This window comes from Pinus tabuliformis, chromosome X, assembly GCF_031772625.1.
Source record: "Pinus tabuliformis cultivar Carrire ecotype Pingquan chromosome X, CPIR1, whole genome shotgun sequence".
Taxonomy (NCBI): Eukaryota; Viridiplantae; Streptophyta; class Pinopsida; order Pinales; family Pinaceae; genus Pinus; species Pinus tabuliformis.
The window spans coordinates 1,518,703,105-1,518,721,822 of NC_142308.1; the positions used below are offsets into that span (position 1 = coordinate 1,518,703,105).

Genomic DNA, 18,718 nt, shown 5'->3' on the forward strand with positions numbered 1-18,718 from the left:
GAAACCTTCCTTAGAAAATTTATGTTAGTGTTTTTTGATGATATACTAATCTACAACAAGTCTTGGAAGGATCATGTCCAACAAGTTGACATGGTGCTCAAACTATTGGAGGAGAAACAATAATATGAAAAAACCTCCAAATGTTTCTTTGGAGTACAAGAGGTGGAATATCTGGGTCATATTGTATCTCATGAAGGTGTTAAGGTAGACCCTAGAAAAATTAAAACCATTAAGGAATGGAAAATCCCCACATCCATAAAGCATCTACAAGGATTTCTCAGGTTGACAGGGTATTATCATAAGTTTGTTAAGAATTATGGGAGAATAACAACACCTCTAACAACATTATTGAAGAAAAATGCATTTTCATGGACTCCAGAAGCAATGAAGGCCTTTGAACATCTTAAATAGGCAATGTGCCAAGCACTAGTCTTAGCTACACCGAACTTCACAAAAACCTTTATTATGGAATGTGATGCCTCAGGAAATGGAATTGGTGTTGTTTTAATTCAAGAAGAAAGACCCATTGTTTTTGAAAGTCATCCAATCAGAGGAAAACATTTACACAAAGCTATTTATGAGAAGGAAATGTTGGCAATACTACATGCACTTAAGAAATGGTGACCCTACCTAAGGGGAAGACACTTCAAGGCAAAAACAGATCATGATAGTCTTAAATACTTTTTAGAACAAATATTATCTTCAGAAGAGCAGCAAAAATGGGTCACAATGATGTTGGGTTATGACTTTGAAATCATCTACAAGAAAAGGAAGAAAAATGTTGTGGTAGATGCACTCTCAAGAAAGGATGAGGATGTGGAAGCATTTCTCTGTGCCATTTCTATTATCTAACTAGATTGGATAAATGAAGCAAGGGATGAATGGAAGAATGACAAGGAAGTGTGGGCACTCATTCAAAAGATACAACAAGATCCCAGTACATCTCATACATTTAGCTGGAAAAATGATTCGTTATGGTACAAGGATCGTTTATACCTATGTAAGAATTCCCAACTCAAGCAAAAGATTCTTAGGGAATTGCACACCTCTCCCTTAGGAGGGCACTCATGATTTATAAAAACTTATCATAGGGTTAAGAAGGATTTTTTTGGGATGGCCTTAAATCGGATATTCAAAAGTTTGTGGCGGAATGTTTGGTTTGCCAACAAAATAAAGTTGAAACAATTAAGACCCCACGACTATTACAACCTTTATCCATTCCAAGCCAACGTTGGTAGGAGGTTTCAATGGATTTTATTATAGGTTTACCCAAGTCTGAAGGAAAGAGTGTTATCATGGTGGTAGTGGATAGACTAACCAAGTATTCACACTTTTGTGCATTATCTCATCCATTTAAGGTGAGTACAATTTCTACTGCATTTATGGAAAAAATTCAAAAGCTACATGGAAATCCAAAGATTATTGTAAGTGACAGAGATCTGATTTTCACTGGAAATTTTTGGACAAAAGTATTTTCTTATCTTGGTACTCATTTAGCTCATAGCTCATCCTATCATCCTCAATCTGATGGGAAAACTGAGATAGTAAACAAATATTTGGAAGGATATCTTCGTTTCCTTGTATCTAATAAACAGACACAATGGGTCAAATGGTTGCCTCTGGCTGAATGGTGGTATAACACTTCCTTCCATACTGCAACAAAAATGACCCCATTTATGGCACTTTATGGATATCATCCACCATCCATCACATCATATTTAAGAGAAAATTCTAAGGTTGAAGCAATGGAAGATCACATCGAGCATCAGCAACAAGTTCTCGAACTCTTAAAGGATAACCTCACCTTGGCATAGAATAGAATGAAAGAACGGGCAAATCAACATCGTAGCGAAAGAAGTTTTGATGTAGGTGATTGGGTATTCCTACGGCTACAACCATATAAAAAAATGTCCCTCAAGAAAGCTAAGAAGGATAATAAATTATCACCAAAGTATTATGGTCCGTACAAGCTGTTGCAAAATGTAGGTACCATGGCATACAAATTCGAGCTTCCTGCAGCTTCTCGAGTGCACCTAGTTTTCCATGTTTCATGCTTAAAGAAGGTTATAGGTGACAAGCTTCCTATTCAAACAATATTGTCAGAACTTGATGAGGAAGTAAAAATCATATTGGAACCTGAAGCAGTCAAAGAAACAAGAACTCGACAGCTACGAAATTGATCAATTTCAGAGTATCTCATCAAGTGGAAGAACTTACCTGTTGAAGATTCCACATGGGAGGATGAGAATTTTATACAGAAGCATCCAAAACTACTCAATCATTGAGGAAAACACTTTTTTGAAGGAGTGAGGCATGTTAGATCCCTATAATACTAGTGATTCGCCCATTACTATTGCCGATGTATCCCTTATTGTTATCGCTGCATCCCTATTGTCCCCATATTGTTATTATTGTGCCCCATAGAATCCCTCTATTATTATTTTTGTGCCTTTATATTATTATTGGTAGGTCGACTTGGTTATATTGTGACCTGTTAGACTACCATATATAGAAATGAGGTTTTGTCATTTGAATCATCCAAGAATTGTTCATTTGTGTAATGTAAAAGAGGTTGCCCCCTCGAAGAGGCTGAATTCTAAGGCGTTGATCTATCTTTTCTATCTTTTTGTGAGCCATTTTCATAACAATATTTCTCTTATTAATCTTTAAAGAGAGTCCATAATTAAATTTCAAAGAATTTTATAATCATTATCATACTTTTATTTGTTAATTAGCTATCTTTCATTAGATCACAACTTAAGCATACAAAACATATCAAATAATAGTATTATTGTGATAGTCTACCATGAAGGAAACTAGACCAATGACAATAAAGCTAATGCAACGTTCTTATGTTTGTCAAAATTAACCAGAATAAACTTACTTCTTGCGTATCACTATTCCAAGAAAAATGTTTAGCAAAGTTAGCAAAAAACTTGAAACAATCAACTAAGTATATCTATTGTGAAACATATGAGAAAGTAAAATAAAGTTCTCTAAACATAAACATGAAATAAAATAGACATGGAAATGCATTAGTCCTTAGAGGAAGTAGGAGGGCTGGGATCCTATGTTCTTTGATATGCTGGAGAGTGTTTCCCATATTGAAGATTCCTTTCAATGTGAGTTAGTTGATCATCCAAGCTGACGAGATAAGAGAATTGATTTTTTTTTTTAATCTAATGGATGTCATTCAGGCAAGTTATGATTCTATTATAATCATCCTTTTTTTATTTCATGATCTCACCTAACATTATTTTTGTTTCCCAATTTAGAGTGATAGAGTGGAAATACTAGTTCCTACGACCTTTAGTATGGTATGGATCCAGGACCCAATCAATTTTTTTCATGAATTTCTATTTTATAATGGACATTTTGGTCATTTGTAGGCTAGACTTCAAGTTAGAAAATTCCATCCTAGATTTGAGTGGTGACTAAAAGGTAAATTTCGATTATAGGTTGGGCTTGGGTGATGTGTAAATGAAAAAAATGATCATCCTATGACACTTTTCGAGCCTGATAACTTGGGTCTTTAAATGTAAAATTAGTTTCACAACCTCTTCAAAGATGAGTGTTTAAGTTTACACATGAACTTAAAAATGAAACAAATTCATATGCAACTCAAGATGGTAATCATGCAAAGAAGAATAAAGCAAGCGATAACGGAGTTCACCCCTCCTAGGCTACGTCTCTGAGCCCTGCTCCAACAGTTAGGCCACTTAATTCATTTCAACAAGGAAAATTTTAAGGATGGAAGTTTATATGAAAATTTAGCAAACTTGGTGAATCTTAGTAGTCCCTAATATCCAAATTTTAAAATGGTTTTTGATAATTTTGTTAAAATGTTTATATTTCTAATTATTTAATATTGCATACTATAAAATTGTTGAAAATAACAAGAAGAAATGCTAAAAATAGAAATGCTAAAAATAACATTGCTATAGATAGCATTTCGGGATACATTCCAATTTTAATTAGTCCCTAAATTAAAATTCGAATTTGATCTTAGCAGTTGTTTGTAAAATAATTAATTAATTCATCTTGGGTTAATTAGTTGGTGAAAATGAAACATGAAGTCTTTGTGAAGACATGCAATAGTTATCCCTTTGATTGAGGAAGTTATCTCTTAATTAAGGATATAAGGATGAGTTGTAATTAGTTAGTTCAGTTAACTGAGTTAAGTCAAGTTAAACTAGTTCCAAACAGTTTGTGGAACTAATTGTGAGTTCAGTCAGTTAATGCATGCATGCATGCAACTAGTGTTCTCTGGATAACTGAATATTCTCTCATAAATAACTCATGCATGTCAGTTCAGACAAAGACCCAGTTGAGATTAAAGGAAGAGACAATGTACTATCAGTTGCAGGAATATTCCCATGTGAATATCTCTTGCATGCATAAGGAATTAATTCCTTGAGGATTACACAGTTACTACAGAGGTCAGAGCAGTGTGTGAGGTGAGAATCACATAGGTGGCAGTTGGAGGATCTAGGAGAAACTGTGCAAGGAAATAGGAGGCTTGGAGGACTGAAGGAAGGTATATGTGTTGTCTATTCTATCTATGAGAAGTAGTGAGGGACTATACTGAGAGCTGGATAGCTTGTGAGCTAAAGATTTGTGTAATCCTAAGATATTTCCACTTATATGATAATACATAGATTGGGGTTTTTCCCTGAGGCTTTCCCCAGAGTATTCTTCTATGTTCATGTGTGATTGATTTATTCTTCATCTGTTATATGTGTTCTACTTTATTTTGCTCAAATCGATTAAACTTTCACAAATTTGATTGTAGAAGTAGATTAAGTATTTTTCTTTAGTTACATTACATAATCAGGTTAATCTACAGTGAGAATTTCTACATGGTATCAAAGCAAAGGTGATCAAAGTAGAGAACGGTATACACTGAAGGGAGAAGTTCGAATTTTGAAGTTCTTGATTGTAAAAATCGAATTCTTATCACATCTCAAAGTTCACTAATGGCGTTCAATGGTTTGAGACTCGAGTATGCCCTGGATGGCAGCTCAAATTATATAGCCTGGAAGGATCGCATGGAAGTGGTATTAGAGGACAACAGTTTGAAGGACTTGATTGATCAAGAAGTTCCCAAGCCAACAGCAGCTAATGCCCAAGAATTAGTGGAATGAAAGAAGTGTGTGGCTAGAGCGAGGAGGACTCTTCTGGAGGGAGTTCGAGACCATATTGTCTCGAGTCTCCATGGGAAGGAGACAACGTTTTCAATGTGGAAGACATTGAATTATCTATATCAAAACAACAATGATAAGACGAAGTTGATGCTGAAAGACAAGCTTCGAAAAATCAAGTGTGAAAAGGGTGACACGATCTCTACATATCTGAACAAGCTCACCACCTACAGGGATGAGCTTGGAAGTGTAGGAATCATGACAACTGATGATGACATTGTGAGTCTTGCTCTCCTAGGTCTTCCTAAGAGCTGGCATATCTACCATGAATCAGTGAATGGAAGAGAGAAACTATCATATTAGGAACGACTGTGGTCGGATCTGATGCAGGAGGAGATCAGGAGAAGCACCATAGATGGTTCTTCATCAAAGCATGATGATGAAGAAAATATAGCCTTAGCAAGTAAGGCGAGGAAAGGGAAAGGGAAGGCTTCCCATTCCAAATCGAGTTCTTCCCATGGTGGGAAGAACATTGACAAGTCTAAAGTTCGATTCTTTAACTGTCATGATGTGGGCTATTATGCAACAAATTGTCTACAGAAGAAATCCAAGAAGGGATCCTCGAAAGGATTAGATGGTGAGGCACTGGCCTCATAGTTTGAATTGGAATTTACCCTCATCGCATGCATGGTTTCATCGATGGTGGGTTGTGTTTGGTACCTAGACAGTGGAGTCTCATTCCACATGACCATCAATAAGAGTTTATTCAGTACCTTGGAGGAGAAGGACCTCTAGATGTGCAAAGAGATGGGCGGTGATGGAAAGTATGGTGTTTCAGTTGAAGGCATGGTTGTGTTTCAGAGGGAGCATGGAGCTCCTCTCACCCTGAATGATGTAAAGTATGTGCCTGGACTGAAGAAGAACCTGGTATCCATCACAATGTTGGAAGACAAAGGTTATGATGTAGTATTCAGTAAAGCAAAGGCATTCCTGAGACACATCGCCACGGGTCAGACCAAGAGGATTGGGATTCGAGTAAAGAATCTCAACAAGTTGGAGGTAGATGATTGTGTTGCATTAAGTTCCAAAGTAGAGTTGGTGCAAAGCTAAGATATTGGCGAGCTATGGCATAGAAGATTGGGCCACTTGCACCATGGGGCCTTGAAGATCATGCAACAGATTTCTACCGGACTTCCCAAGGGTAAAATTGAGCAAGTGGACACATGCAAATGTTGTACCTTGGGTAAATATGCAAAATATTCCTTCATGACTGAGACAGTAGAGCTGAAGCAACCTTGGAGCGAGTTCATACAAATGTGTGTGGACCATTCTTGACAACCTCCACCGCTAAACAAAGGTACTATGTTATTTTCATTGATGATTTTTCTCATAGATGCTGGATCTATTTCTTGCAGAAGAAGGATCAAACCTTCTCAAGGTTTTGTGAGTTTAAAGCCTTGTGAAAGAATCAACAAATTAGACTAGAGCCTTGTGAAGCAACAATGGTGGAGAGTATGTCTCTCAAGAGTTTAAAGACTTCTGTGCAACAGAAGGAATTAAACGGGATTTGACAGCAACCCATAACCCACAGCAGAATGGGGTGGCCGAAAGGAAGAACAAAATGATTGTGGGAGCAACTCGGGCGATGCTACATGACCAAGGCCTACCACTTCATTTGTGGGCTGAGGCATGCAATACAACGGTATACTTGCAGAATAGAAGCCCGCATCGCATACTTGGGATGAAGACACCAAAGGAGGCCTTCTCCAGGAAGAGACTAGATGTGAGTCATTTCAGGATCTTTGGCTCATCGGTATTTTTCCATGTGACCAAAGATGCCTAGAAGAAGCTAGAGCTAATAACAGAGTTGGGGATACTTGTGGGGTACACTGATACTCCCCACAACTATCGGGTGTATTTGCCTACCAGTCAGAGGATAGTGGTTTGCAGGGATCTTAAGATCGATGAGTTGAAGGCTATGCGAGTTTCCTTTGAGAGGGAGCTCAAGCTGCATGCACAGGAGGAACTTTTGGTTCCTAAGGAGGAGGAGCCTCAAATTGATGCGGAGCAGCTGCATGCAGAGGATCCAGGAGTGGAGACATCCACTCATGCAGAGTCTTCTAGAGATGGGCGGAAAAGCTAAAGGGAAGCTGACAAATTGTTGATGGATGCGAGAGGGAATGTGAGAGAGCCATCTTCTCAGTGTAGATAGAGAAGGTCGCCTAATAGGTACACTGGTTACATGGCCCTTGTTGGGGAATGTATAGAGACCAAACCATATTCCTTCGAGGATGAAGTGCAGCAACCAGTTTGGGTTGATGCTATTGTGAAGGAGTATGACTCCATAGTTCGGAACAGTGTTTGGGATGTTTTTCCAAGACCAGAGAAAAAGTTACTGGTGAGTTCCTGTTGGCCTTTCAAGGTAAAGCAAGGTGCTGATGATAGTGTGGAGAAACATGAGGCAAGGTTTGTTTCCCATGGTTTCTCACTGGTCGAGGGGATCGACTATGATGAGACTTTTGCTCTAGTAGCAAGATACTCATCTATCAGATCAATGTTGGCACCATCATCACATATGGGTTGGAAGATCCATCAGATGGATGTGAAGACTGCATTCCTCAATGGCAAGATTGAGGAAGAGGTGTACATAGAACAACCAGAAGGATTTGAGACCTTCGATTGTGAGTCACATGTGTGCCGACTCAAGAGAGCTTTGTACGGGCTAAAGCAAGCACCTCGCGCTTAGTACACCAGGATCAAAAGCTATTTCACTGGGTTGGGCTTCACAAAGAGTGAAGTGGATGCGAACCTGTACCACATCATGGTAGAAGGTAAGAAGTTGATCGTTGTTCTTTATGTTGACGATCTGATATTGACAGGTGATGATCAGTTGATCATATCTTGCAAGGAGTACCTTACAAGAGAGATTGATATGAAAGACATGGGTCTCATGCCCTACTTTCTAGGCATGGAAGTGTGGTAGAAGGACGGGGAAGTGTTTGTGTCTCAAGGCAAGTATGCCAATGAGATACTCAGGAGATTCCACATTGAGAAGTGCAAGCCCATGCAGACTCCTCTAGTAGGTAACTGGAGGAAGGAGGATGCTACTTCAGGTGAGGTTGTAGCTGCTATTGTGTATTGGCAACTTGTGGGTTCATTGATGTATTTAGTGAACACATGACCAGATTTGTGCTTTGCGGTGAACCAGCTGAGTCAAGCTATGGTTCAGCCTACCAAGCTGTTTTGGAAGGTAGCTAAGCATGTGCTGAGATACCTCAGAGGCACATCTCAGTATGGATTATGGTACAGACGGACATAGGCAGTGAAGCTTCAGGGCTTCACAAATGCAGATTTGGGTAGGGAGTCCATCAGATCGGAAGCGCACTTATGAGGATACAAAAAACAACACTTTTTTTAGCACAATTGAGAAATCTAAAATAAAAGGGTTCAACGATAGAGCACTTATGATAACACATTATGAGGATACAAAAAGCAACACCTTTTTTAGTCAATTGATAAATCTAAAAAAAAAGGGTTCAACGATGGAGGACGTTGAGGACTTCAAAAAATTGAATATATGGGTAAAAGATATTCTAGAGGAGCATAGGATTGATTTGTTCATAGGGACTTTAAAAGTTAACATCCAACATGAGGTTCGCCTTTGCGAACCAGATTCATTGGAGAAGGCATTCAAGTTGGCAAGAAAAATGGAAAGCAAAATTATGGCAACAAGGAAACCTACCACTCACAATCATAAAGATGGAAGTGTTGCTGCCCCTAGCCATCCACAACCTACAAGGTTGACACCACAATAATTGGAAGAAGAAAGAGCAAAAGGACTTTGTTACAGTTGTGATAGAAAATACACTGAAGGTCATAAGTTTTCCAAGAAGAAATTATTTTACATAGATTATGAAGAGGAGGAAGAAAAGGAACAAGAAATGTCAAAAGAAGAGGATATACACTAGGAACGAACCCTAGAAAAAGAAGAAATGAATCCGACCATATCTTGTAATGCATTGGCTGGAATTACCACTCCTCAAATTATCAAGATAGAAGGGCATATCAAGAAAAGAAAGGTAACAGTGTTGATTGATTTGGGAAGTACCCATAATTTTATTCATTATAAGATAGCCAAGGAACCGAATTGCTTCCTATATCTAGCACCAGAGTGTTAAGTGATGGTTTCAAGTGGAGGAACCATAAATTTCTCAGGAAAGTGCCATAATATCAAGCTATCCATGGGAGAATATGTATTGAATAGCCTAATGCTTTCCATTCCACTGGGTGGTGCTGATGTTGTACTAGGAGTCCAATAGCTACAATCCTTGGGTACAATAGCTTTTAATTTTCAAGAAATTTTCATGAAATTCTCTTCAGAAGGAAAGGAAGTTGCATTAAGGGGTATCACATGGAAACCAGGAAAGATAATCATCTCTAACGAAATGACAGAGCTTCTAAATAAAGAACAACGAGGCATAATTGCACAATTATGTTCACTAGAGGTTCCCACATTGAAATCATCCATTTCTCCAGATCTCCAAAAAGTCTTAGACAATCATTCCAAGGTATTTGAGACTCCCAAAGGCATCCCACCTATTCGTGATCATGATCATGCTATTAATTTTATTCCAGGAAGTGTTCCTCCAAACATCAGGCCTTACAGGTATCCCTATGTCCAAAAGAGTGAAATTGAGCGTATGGTTGCAGAAATGCTAGAGGCTGGTATAATTCAACCTAGTCAAAATTCTTTGTCTGCTCCAGTAGTATTGGTTCACAATAAGGATGGATCATGTTGCATGTGTCCAGATTATAGGGAGATCAACAAGCTCACTATTAAAAATAAATTTCCCATTCTTGTCATTGATGAATTATTGGATGAATTGCATGGATCAATTTACTTCACCAAGTTGGACATTCATTCAAGATATCATCAAATTAGAATGAAGACTGAAGACATTCCAAAAACAACATTTAGAACTCATGAGGGTCATTATGAATTTTTGGTCATGCCTCTTGGCCTTACTAATGCACCTTCTACATTTCAAGGTTTGATGAATTCCATGTTCAACCCCTTCCTTAGAGAATTTGTGTTAGTATTTTTTGATGATATACTAATCTACAACAATTCTTGGAAGGATCATGTCCAACATGCTGACATGGTGCTCAAACTATTGGAGGGGAAACAATAATATGCAAAAATATCCAAATGTTTCTTTGGAGTACAAGAGGTGGAATATCTGGGTCATATTGTACCTCATGAAGGTGTTAAGGTAGACCCTAGCAAAATTAAAATCATTAAGGAATGGAAAATCCCCACGTCCATAAAGCATCTACGAGGATTTCTCTTGTTGACAGGGTATTATCGCAAGTTTTTTAAGAATTATGGGAGAATAATAACACCTCTAACAACATTATTGAAGAAAGATGCATTTTCATGGACTCCAGAAGCAACAAAGGCCTTTGAACATCTTAAATAGGCAATGTTCCAAGCACTAGTCTTAGCTACACCGGACTTCAAAAAAACCTTTATTGTGGAATATGATGCCTCAGGAAATGGAATTGATGTTGTTTTAATGCAAGAAGAAAGACCCATTGTTTTCGAAAGTCATCCAATCAAAGTAAAACATTTACACAAAGCTATTTATGAGAAGGAAATGTTGGAAATACTACATGCACTTAAGAAATGGTGACCCTACCTAATGGGAAGACTCTTCAAGGTAAAAACAAATCATGATAGTCTTATATACCTTTTAGAACAAAGATTATCTTTATAAAAGCAACAAAAATGGGTCACAAAGATGTTGGGTTATGACTTTGAAATCATCTACAAAAAAAGGACAAAAAATGTTGTGGTAGATGCACTCTCAAGAAAGGATGAGGATGTGCAAGCATTTCTTTGCACCATTCCTATTATCTAACCAGATTGGATAAATGAAGCATGGGATGAATGGAAGAATGACAAGGAAGTGTGGGCACTCATTCAAAAGATACAACAAGATCCTAGTACATCTCATACATTTAGCTGCAAAAATGATTTGTTATGGTACAAGGATCGGTTATACCTATGTAAGAATTCCAAACTCAAGCAAACGATTCTTAGGGAATTGCACACCTCTCCCTTAGGAGGGAACTCAGGATTTCTAAAAACTTACCACAGGGTTAAGAAGGACTTTTTTGGGATGGCCTTAAATCGGATATTCAAAAGTTTATGGCGGAATGTTTGGTTTGCCAACAAAATAAAGTTGAAACAATTAAAACCCCATGACTATTACAACCTTTATCCATTCCAAGCCAACATTGGGAGGAGGTTTCAAAGGATTTTATTATAGGTTTACCCAAGTTCGAAGGAAAGAGTGTTATCATGGTGGTAGTGGATATACTTACCAAGTATGCACACTTTTGTGCATTATATCATTCATTTAAAGCGAGTACGGTTTCTACTACATTTATGGAAAAAATTCAAAAGCTACATGGAAATCCAAAGATTATTGTAAGTGACAGAGATCTGATTTTCACTGGAAATTTTTGGACAAAAGTATTTTCTTGTCTTAGTACTCAGTTAGCTCATAACTCATCTTATCATCCTCAATCTGATGGGAAAACAGAGATAGTAAACAAATATTTGGAAGGATATCTTCATTGCTTTGTATCTAATAAACAGACATAATGGGTCAAATGGTTGCCTCTGGCTGAATGGTGGTATAACACTTCCTTCAATACTGCAACAAAAATGACCCCATTTATGGCACTTTATGGATATCATCAACCATACATCACATTATATTTAAGAGAAAATTCTCAGGTTCAAGCAATGGAAGATCACATCGAGCATCAACAAAAAGTTCTCCAACTCCTAAAGGATAACCTTACCTTGGCACAGAATAGAATGAAACAACAGGAAAATCAACATCGCAGCTAAAGAAGTTTTGCTGTAGGTGATTGGGTATTCCTATGGCTACAAGCATATAAACAAATGTCCCTCAAGCAAGCTAAGAAGGATAATAAATTATCACCAAAGTATTATGGTCCGTACAAGGTGTTGCAAAAGATAGGTACATGGCATACAAATTGGAGCTTCCTGCAGCTTCCCGAGTGCACCTAGTTTTCCATGTTTCATGCTTAAAGAAGGTTATAGGTGACAAGCTTCCTGTTCAAACAATATTGTCAGAACTTGATGAGGAAGGAAAAATCATATTGGAACCCGAAGCAGTCAAAGAAACAAGAACTTGACAGCTACGAAATCGATCAATTTCAGAGTGTCTCATTAAGTGGAGGAACTTACCCATTGAAGATTCCACATGGGAGGATGAGAATTTTACACAAAAGCATCCAAAGCTACTCAAGCATTGAGGACAACACTTTTTTGAAGGAGCGGGGTATGTTAGGTCCCTATAATACTAGTGATTCCCCCATTAATATTTTCATTATATCCCTTATTGTTATTGTTGCATCCCTATTGTTCCCATATTGTTATTATTGTGCCCCATAGAATCCCTCTATTGTTATTTTTGTGCCTATATATTATTATTGTTAGGTCAGCTTGGTTATATTGTGCACCTTAGACTCCTATGTATAGAAAGGAGGTTTTGTCATTTCAATCATCCAAGAATTGTTCATTTGTGTAATATAAAGGAGGTTGCCCCCTCGAAGAGGCTGAATTCTAAGGCGTTGATCTATCTTTGCTATCTTTTTGTGAGTTGGTTTCATAACATTATTTATCTTATTAATCTTTAAAGAGAGCCCATAATTAAATTTAAAATAATTTTATAATCATTATCAAAATTTTATTTGTTAATTAGTTATCTTTCATTAGATCACAAATTAAGCATACAAAACATATCAAATAATAGTATTACTGTGATCGTCTACCACAAAGGAAACTAGACCAACGACAATAAAGCTAATGCATCGTTCTTTTGTTTATCAAAATTAACCAAAATAAACCTACTTCTTGCGTATCACTATTCCTAGACAAATGTTTAGCAAAGTTATCAAAAAACTTGAAACAATCAACTAAGTGTATCTATTGTGAATGGTATGGACACTGCAAAAGAGGGTTTCGGTTAGGGTTTCGTTTCTGCAGTGGTAATTCCCGGACGGCCACTGTAACCTGCTCTGTCGCTTTTCATTTGTTACCACCTTCAGCTCTCTAACTGATGCGGTCTCGCTTCACAGGTGGCTATTGTACTGAATGCGTTTCTCGGAGGTTTTTCCTTTACTAACCGCCTCTTCTCGTGGTTTGTTCCTATTACCTGGTTGACCGGTTCGGGTTTTTCTATTCTCTGTTTTTCCTGCAATTTCGAGGTGTCCTTCGTTTCAAGGTGCAACTGTCGACATGGAAGATTTAGATGCCGTGGATTATTCCGAAGACCCACTGGAGGGGGTTTCCATCTGGCACTCCTCCTTTCCCACGTCGGCAAGCCTGTTCAGCTCTGGCTACTCTTTGGTTGAACCCTCCCGGCACCCTGTGGTCCTGCCGGATGATCCTCCTACCTGGCCATCGTTATCTACCCCTCCGGCATCCCCGTCATCACTAGGGTTTGTTTCTGCCTGCCTAAACCCTAACCCTGGTTTAGACCCCCCTACCTCTGGCTCTATCTCCTGAGTTCTCCCACCGATGACCGGGGTTTTTATCATTTCGCACTTTCAATCTACCCTTGCTCCCCCTTCTGGCTATTTTTCCGTTGTCCCGCCACTTGCCGGTACCATACATCTTTCGGCTGATGGTCTGCCCCCCTCCTCGTCAAACCCTGGACCAAGAAGAAGTACAAGTGCTTCAAATCTAAGGCAGACGACATCTTCATGAGATTAGAAGAGGACATTCAGTGGGGAGAAGCTATGGACTTTGCAGATAGAGTCTTGGTCGGTCGCATCAGGGGGAGGAATTACTCGGCCGCCCATCTGAAGGCCTAGGCAGTAGAGGTATGGTGTCACCATTTGGTTGACATCCCATTCGTGTAGACGTTTGTGAGGGGATGGTTCGCTTTGAGATTCGATCGTGCCAATCACACAAATTGGGTACTATCCTCCTACTGGCATTTTGAGCACGCCCCGGTTCTGCTGAAACGTTGGACGCCCCTCTTCGATCCTGAGACTGAACAGATTGGCATAGGGCCTGTATGGATTCGGCTTCCAGGTCTCCCTTTACAATACTGGTCTGAGGACATCTTCAGACGGATCGACAATGCTATTGGCACCTACATGGAGTACGACAAGTCATACCTTCACACGGGTATGATGGCATACTCTCGCATCCTAATCAATCTTGACACAAGAGGAGGGCTTCAGGAATTCATCACCATACAGTGGAGGGACACATGCCGAAAGTAGATTATTGATTATGAAGGCATCCCGTATCATTGCCGCAGATGCCATAAAGTAGGGCACTTATACAAGGATTGCCCTCTCTTGCATAAGAATAGGGGTTTTGAGCAGAGACAGGAGACTGAGTAGACGGAAGGGAGTCCCTCTCAGCATAAGGATGATCTTGTACCTAAAAAATCAAGGGATACCATGGGCACCCCTGACAAAGTGGCATCGGACAAGCGACCAACGGACTCCATTCCTTCCTTGCCTCCTCCTCCATCGAGCTCGGGTACAGCAAGGGACATCACCTCGACTGCGGGTATGTTATTCCCTGCCTCTCCTTCTGTCTCTGGATTATCTCATGTTATTGCATCTCTCTCTTGCATGGGTACCTCCTCCCCTTCCATCCCTTCATCTATCTTTCCTGCACCTCCGATTCTCCTGGGCTTTATCCCTTCCTCCTCTCTCCTTTGCTCCCTTCCCCTTCCCTCCCCCTTTCCATCCCCCTGCATCCCATCCCTGATCTCCTCCTCTTCCCCCTCCATCCCCCCCCTCTCACCCCCTATCACCCCCCAGTACCCTCTCCGCTCCAGAACTAAGGATAAGGGTGTAGATGCGATTGGTATTGACCCTGTTTGCCCCCCGACTTCCCATAAATCATCTAGGGGACGCCCCTCCCGGCTCACAAAAGCCAGACACACTGCAAGTGAAGAAGTTGCCCTTGGGAGACAACAAACCATTGACAGGGCCCTTAGAGCAAGGGACGGCCCTCAGCCTCACCCTCCATGAAATTATTATCTTTCAACTGCCGAGGGGTTGCTAGCCCCCCCAAAAAACTAGCCCTCAGAAGACTGCTCACTTCGACAGAGTTGGATATAATTTTCTTACAAGAAACCCTCTGCTCGGCTGCCTCCCTTATTCCTATTCTCAACTCTTGGCTGCCGAATTGGACCTTTCATGCCATGGATGCATCTGGGAGATCGGGAGGTACTGCTATTGGTTTCTGTAACAAATCCATGGTGCTCCGAAATTCTTGGGGAGGCAGAGGTTTCATTGGTATGGACTTATTCGCCCACTCTCTTGGATCTGATATCCGTATCATTAATGTATATGGCCCTTGTGTGGAGAGGGAAACATTTTGGAGGACCCTACTCGACTCCGAATTATTTCGGGTAGATAATATCATCCTGGGAGGGGACTTGAACTTCTCGTTGGGATACTGTGAATCATGGGGTCACTTGGCCCAGGTGGACAGCCTTTCCGATACGATCTCTACCTTACTTGAAGAGCATCAATGGGTTGGCATTCCTCCTGTCAGAATCCAGTATACTTGGACAAACAACAGAAGTGGCGATCACAGTCTTTCTAGAAGGATCGATAGATTCCTTATCAAAGAGGTCTTCCTTACCCTCAACCCCCGTATTAGGCAGTGGGTAGGCTCTGGAGGCATATCTGACCATTGGCCCATATTTTTGGAACTATCAAATAACATCCCGAAGATTAAAATCCCCTTAAAATTCAATGCCTCCTGGATCAAGTACCCCTCCTATCTACAACTGGTATCTGAATATTGGAGAACCAACCCCATATTGGATGGGGAAGAACACACTGCTAGTTTTATAAGGAGGTTGTCTAAACTTAAGAGGATCTCCAGAAACTGGGCACATCAGAAATGGGTAAATGATGATAATATGTTGAAGGAGGCAGAACGAGCCATTGCCACATATGAGGACTCGTCAAATGGTACCTTTCTATCACCTGCCAACAAGGACCTATACACTACTCTTGTCTCAAAGCGTTCCCAAATTCTGAAGGAAAGAGAGGAGAGCTGGCGCCTCAGAAGCAGGGCCATCTGGCTGGCAGAAGGTGACAACAATACTAAGTTCTATCATAAATTTTCCAATGGTAGGAAAGCCATTAACACTATCTGGGAGCTTCAAAACGATCAGGGCCAAGTGGTATCAGATCAGCAGGGTTTGGCTAGGCTCGCCAATGAGCACTTCAAGTCCATCTACAAGGCGCCTTGTGAGGTGAACATCCTGGAGATAATGCGGGTTGCAGAACTCTTTCCTAGATTTGTAGAACAGGAGGACTCGGAGAATCTGATGATGGCAGTGTCGAAGGAAGAACTTGAGGCCACCATAAAATGGTTTAAAAAAGATAAGAGCCCTGGACCGGATGGGTGGACCATCGAATTCTATATTGCTTTCTTTGACATCCTGGGGGATGATTTACTCAGGATCGTGGAGGACTGTAGAAGAAGTGGCAATATCCCCTCAGCCATCAAATCCACTTTTATTGCCCTCATTCCGAAATCTGATTCCCCTACCTCCTTTAATGATTTCAGACCCATCTCCCTTTGTAACTGTCTGTATAAAATCATTGCTAAGATTATCGCAAATCGCCTGAAGCCCATACTGTCTAGGCATATATCTCCTAAGCAATTTTCTTTTCTACAGCATCGACAGATACATGAGGCGATTGCCACTGCACAGGAACTGCTCCACACTCTACAGACAAAGAAGCAGAAGGGCATGATCTTAAAGGTGGACCTATCCAAGGCCTTTGATAGAGCTAATTGGCTCTATATCAGATTAATATTGACTCATCTGGGTTTCCCTTTCGCATAAATCAAATGGATTATGAGCTGCATTAAGGATGTATCTTACAGTGTCTTACTTAATGGGGAAGCTACTCCTTTCTTCCTATCTGAGAGAGGGCTCAGGCAGGGTTGCCCTCTCTCCCCTCTACTTTTTTTATTAATAATGGAAGGCCTAAGCAGATCCATCATTGCTGCCCGGAACAGAAATCAGTTGGTTGGCATTAATATTTCAGAGAACTTCTATTTGACCCATCTCTTGTTTGTTGATGACGTTCTGATCTTCTTAAATGGTAGCATTGGCGACTCCTCAGTTCTGCATAATATTTTCAAACTCTTTCAACAGGCAATCAGGATGATGATTAATGAGGGAAAATCTACAATTACCATAATCGGTTGCTCTCAGCATGAGACCATTTACACTACCCAACGTTTTCCCTTCTCTGCACTCAACCTGGAAGATGGGCTTAAATACCTGGGCTTCCGATTAAAGCCTCTCGGATATAGGATTGCAGACTGGACGTGGCTTATTGCAAAGGTGGAAAAACGCTTACAGATCTGGTACCATAAATACCTTTCCCAGGCCGGCAGATTAATTCTCATAAAGGCAGTTATCGAGGCCACACCTGTGTTCTGGATGACTCTAGCATGGATACCGAAAGGCATTCTGAACAGGCTCCAAAGTATATGTTGCAGATTTTTATGGAAGGGTAATCAACCCGGGAAAATTTTTGCTTGGGTCAAATGGGATAGAATAGCATTTCCAAAACGATGGGGAGGATGGGGCATAAAAAGACTTGAACTATTTTCGAAAGCCTTGGCTGCTAAACTTGGCTGGCAACTCATTACCTCTAATAGTCTCTGGACTCGGGTTGCTCATGCAAAATACATATGGCCTATGAATTTGATGGATTGGTTTAGGCAGACACACCCCACGAACAGTAATATCTCCAACATATGGAAGGCAATGATGAACGCGCTTCCTCTATTGCGACAAGGAATTACCTAGAGAATAAATGAAGGAAATGCAGTCCGTATTGGCACGGATCCATGGGTGGGATGTGGGAATGCACACAGGTTGCCAGCTGAATTGATAAGATTCCTAAATTACAGGGGCATCATCTACATCAAGCACATTGGTGATCCCAATAATTCCACCGTCCTTCATCAGGCATGGAAATCAGCACGCGATTTGGATATCCCTAAGCAATGGCAACTTGACTGGCAACAATATATTGAAGCTCTCTCACAGGCACATATCCGACTGACAGAGGAACCAGATGAAATTATTTGGGCATTCGCAAAAAATGGAACATATTCCCCTAAAGAAGGATACATCAGACTCATGGACCCCCATAAACCACAGTCTATTGACCCGAACTGGAGATCTTTTTGGAAACTCAAGGCTGCCCCTCGTACCCGCCTGTTACTGTGGAACATTCTATTTGATAAGATCCCTACTGGTGCCAATCTGATGAAAAGAACCTTTCATGGCCCTTTTCGATGTCATCTTTGTCGACTTGATGAAGAGAATACCGAACACCTCTTCCTGAACTGCCCGTCCACTAAGGAGTTTTGGAACTGTATTACTGCACACTACCCTTCCCTGAACCCCTGGCACGGTAACAACATTCATGAGGCCTGGAATTCCTGGTGCCAAGCCTACAAA

The 18,718-nt window shown here is 40.3% G+C and overlaps 1 protein-coding gene across 1 annotated transcript; it reads left to right on the forward strand.

Annotated features, from left to right (window-relative positions):
* The first annotated feature begins 17,215 nt into the window (after positions 1-17,215).
* Positions 17,216-18,058, forward strand: LOC149145826 (uncharacterized). Its single transcript, XM_089452572.1, has one exon. The coding sequence runs from the start codon at positions 17,216-17,218 to the stop codon at positions 18,056-18,058; it is 843 nt and encodes a 280-aa protein (XP_089308698.1).
* Positions 18,059-18,718: the final 660 nt, after the last annotated feature.

Bases quoted from the DNA above. Each gene is read 5' to 3' on its own strand.
- LOC149145826 (XM_089452572.1), top strand. From the start codon at position 17,216: ATGGAAGGCCTAAGCAGATCCATCATTGCTGCCCGGAACAGAAATCAG.